The sequence below is a fragment of the Myotis brandtii genome, unplaced genomic scaffold (assembly GCF_000412655.1).
Source record: "Myotis brandtii unplaced genomic scaffold, ASM41265v1 scaffold699, whole genome shotgun sequence".
Taxonomy (NCBI): domain Eukaryota; kingdom Metazoa; phylum Chordata; class Mammalia; order Chiroptera; family Vespertilionidae; genus Myotis; species Myotis brandtii.
Window position 1 is genome coordinate 914,392 of NW_005370733.1, and position 3,183 is coordinate 917,574.

The 3,183-nt window shown below is 64.8% G+C and overlaps 1 protein-coding gene across 1 annotated transcript in view; it reads right to left on the bottom strand.

Annotated features, from left to right (window-relative positions):
* Nucleotides 1–3,183, bottom strand: part of POMT1 (protein-O-mannosyltransferase 1) — a 13,452-nt gene that overhangs the window by 476 nt on the left and 9,793 nt on the right. The window contains exons 14-18 of the mRNA XM_005882140.2: nucleotides 2,993–3,113; nucleotides 2,301–2,398; nucleotides 1,810–1,923; nucleotides 1,190–1,316; nucleotides 360–537 (exon numbers count right to left, since the gene is read on the bottom strand). Of these exons, the coding sequence (XP_005882202.1) occupies nucleotides 360–537; nucleotides 1,190–1,316; nucleotides 1,810–1,923; nucleotides 2,301–2,398; nucleotides 2,993–3,113 (638 nt within the window). The remainder of the gene's footprint in view (nucleotides 1–359; nucleotides 538–1,189; nucleotides 1,317–1,809; nucleotides 1,924–2,300; nucleotides 2,399–2,992; nucleotides 3,114–3,183) is intronic.

Here is a 3,183-nt window from a genome sequence, read left to right on the forward strand (position 1 = left end):
ACAGCGGCCTGGTGCTGAGCATGATTTCCTCGCTGGCCCACTTCTCGGGTCTCCAGGCCTCTGCTCCACCTGAACGCGAACCCCACGCATCACGGCTCCCCCCCCCACCTCCCCCTTCCAGGCTTCCAGGCTCCCAGCCCCGCCCCAGGTTACACAGCTTCCCGGTCTACCTCCTCTGCGCCTGCAATCGGGCCAATATGGCCGTTCGAGAACCCTCCCCACCCTCAGGTTCCCGTTGCTCGCCTTCCTCCTGGTCTCTGGACCACAGACCTACTTCCCACTTCCCACCCCAACAGCTGTGCAGGCTCGTCCTCAACCCCAGGGCCCCAGTCCGCCCCTCACACTGTGATGGCCCAGACCTGCACAGGTGCTCGCCGATGTGCTGCAAGACCACGGGCAGTAGAAGGATCTGGAAGGTGAGTGCGGGCAGGTAGTGGTAGAGGAAGAGCGTCTTCTCCATCAGGAAGAACGGGAGGTAGTTTGCCGCCCAGCCGCCGGCACACAGGGCCCCGGCCAGCACCCAGCGCAGCCAGGAATCTGGGGAGGGTGGCGCAGGCCAGCGCTGACCCTAAGTCACCGCAGGCTCCGCACTTCACTCCCCCCACCCCCCCATTGCTGGAGGAAGAACAGACTGGTCCTCAGAACCCCCTGCAGCACCCGCTGGGTCCTCACGGTCCCTCCTCTGAGAAATACCAGCCCTTGCGGGAGGCCCAGCCTCTGCTGCTCGTCAAGGTCCCGTGTCGGGATTATCTGGTCGGTACAACTCCTCGGGGAGCTGAGGGGCCGCCCGTCCAGTGGGGAGGACGGGCCAGTTCCCGGAGCCCCACAATAGGAGGTGCTAAGTGGGTTTCTGTTACTAGCAAACACCAGACCCTCCACTGGGTACTCATGGCGGCTCTGCCCTGGGCTCACCAGCCACCCCTGCCCAGTGCCTGCCCCTCCCTGCCCAGTGCCTGCCCAGTGCCTGCACCTCCCTGCTCAGTGCCTGCACTCCCTGCCCAGTGCCTGCACTCCCTGGAGAAGCCCCGAAGGTCACGTGGGAGCTGAACTGCAACATTTTGTCTCTGGGGAGACAAAGTAATTTACGCCCCTGGATGCAGAAACAAAGATGCCACCTAAAGGCAGAGCTTCCTGGTGAGCTGAGCTCTGGTCAGAACTAGGAGGAGAAACGGGGGGAGCGTGCACGCACCCTCGGGGAGCTCACAGACACGCCTCCGGCGGCGGAGCAGGTACCAGCAGAAGAGCAGGGCGTACAGCGCAGTGGCGAGGCCGGCGGAAGCCCAGATCACCACGTTCCCCAGCAGGTGGATCTGAGCCTATGAGGAGAGATGCCATCAGCGCAGCCTCCATGGGGCCTGTTCCTGACGGGGCCCTTTCTAGGACATGCGGAGTTTCCTACAATCAGGAGCCGCGATTGTCTTCAACAGCAGGCTGCTCCCAGAGGGACTCACACAGAGCAACGCAGAGCTAAGGGTGTGCCCGGGGCCCTGCTCTGCGAGTGACCGCTCGGCGCGCTCTGGGCCGGGAGGACGTGAGCATCGTTAGCTTGTGTCATCCCAGGAGCCATGGCTGAGCCGGCTCTGCCGCCTTCCCTGGGGGAAGCGACAACAGGTGCCTGAAGGAAGCTCTGCCTGCTGAGCGCAGGGGCCGAGCACGGACAGCAGGGAAGGCCCAGTGCGGCCACAAGAGCAGAGGCCGCTTCCTTCCACCGCACACGCGCCCTCGCTCCTCGGCTCTGAGGCCAGCCCAGGAGCCAGCAGACTCGGCGGGAAGCAGAGGGGATTAAGGCCACGGCGCAGCTCTGCTTACACTGGTCCTGGGGTGCAGCCAGTAGGCGATGTTGGTGTCCAGGGTGACCCAGTCCAGCGGCGTGGAGCTGTACTTGTGCTCCGAGTCGTCGCTCCTCACCGTCAGCATCCTCCACTGCAACACAGCCAGAGCCCGTCAGGCAGCCAGGCACCTGCGCGTGGGGCCCAACCTCAAGCTCATTTGGAAGGCGCAGCGGAGGCAGTGCGGCCTGACTGGCGGGCTCGGCAGGAGACCTGAATTCCCACCTGCTGGTGGCCAGGAAGTGGCCGGCCCCAGGGGCTCCAGTCACCTCGTCTAAGGGCACATCTAGACTAGGGAGCCGTGCTTCTGGTCTCCGTCGGATTGACTGGGGCCTGGCAACGTGGCATGCTGGGTGGCTGGGTGGCGGGAGGGACGGACACGCTCCTTCCACTGCGTCAGGTCCCAGGTAAAGACTGACGTGGGGGGTGAGGACTCCACAGCCCCCATTCCCGCCTCCCGCTCCACGTCACCTGCAGCTCCGAGAATCTGGCCATGAAGCTCAGGTTCCTGCTGACGTCCACGTGAGTTGGTGAGTGCAGCTCCAGCTCCCTCTCCTTCTGCTCCTGGCCTGACGGACACACCAGGCCCGAAAGAACAGGAGCAGATTAAGGTCAGGAGCTGGGCACAGCTGTGGGCTCGGCGCCAGCGGCTTCCCTGCCTTCCAAACCCCACGGCGACTGGCGGCATCCCATTCTGTTTCCCCGAGAAACTGACAAATTAGGGTCTTTGGACCCGTGAGAGCTCGGCTCACACTGCCTGTCGACCGCAGGGTAACCCCCTGGCTGTTGGCAGCTTCAGCGGGCATGGGAGGGGCGTGTGGTGTGCGACAGAGCGTGGGAGCTGTGCCGCCTCTCACGAGGGCCCGGGGGTCAGCGACTCACTCCTGCCGTAGCGGTGCTCCTCCACGGTCCACACGGCGCTCTCGTGGTAGCCCCGGGACAGCTTCTCCCCAACCACCTCCAGCTGCCGGAAGCCCCAGTCGGGGAGGTGGGCCCCGCTCAGCTGGAAGGTGGGACAAGAGGGCGTGAGGGGCCAAAACAGGTTTGGCTCAGTGGATAGAGCGTCAGCCTGCGGACTGAAGGGTCCCAGGTTCGATTCCAGTCAAGGGCATGTACCTGGGTTGTGGGCACATCCCCACAAGGGCCGGGGGTCAGCGACTCACTCCTGCCGTAGCGGTGCTCCTCCACGGTCCACACGGCGCTCTCGTGGTAGCCCCGGGACAGCTTCTCCCCAACCACCTCCAGCTGCCGGAAGCCCCAGTCGGGGAGGTGGGCCCCGCTCAGCTGGAAGGTGGGACAAGAGGGCGTGAGGGGCCAAAACAGGTTTGGCTCAGTGGATAGAGCGTCAGCCTGC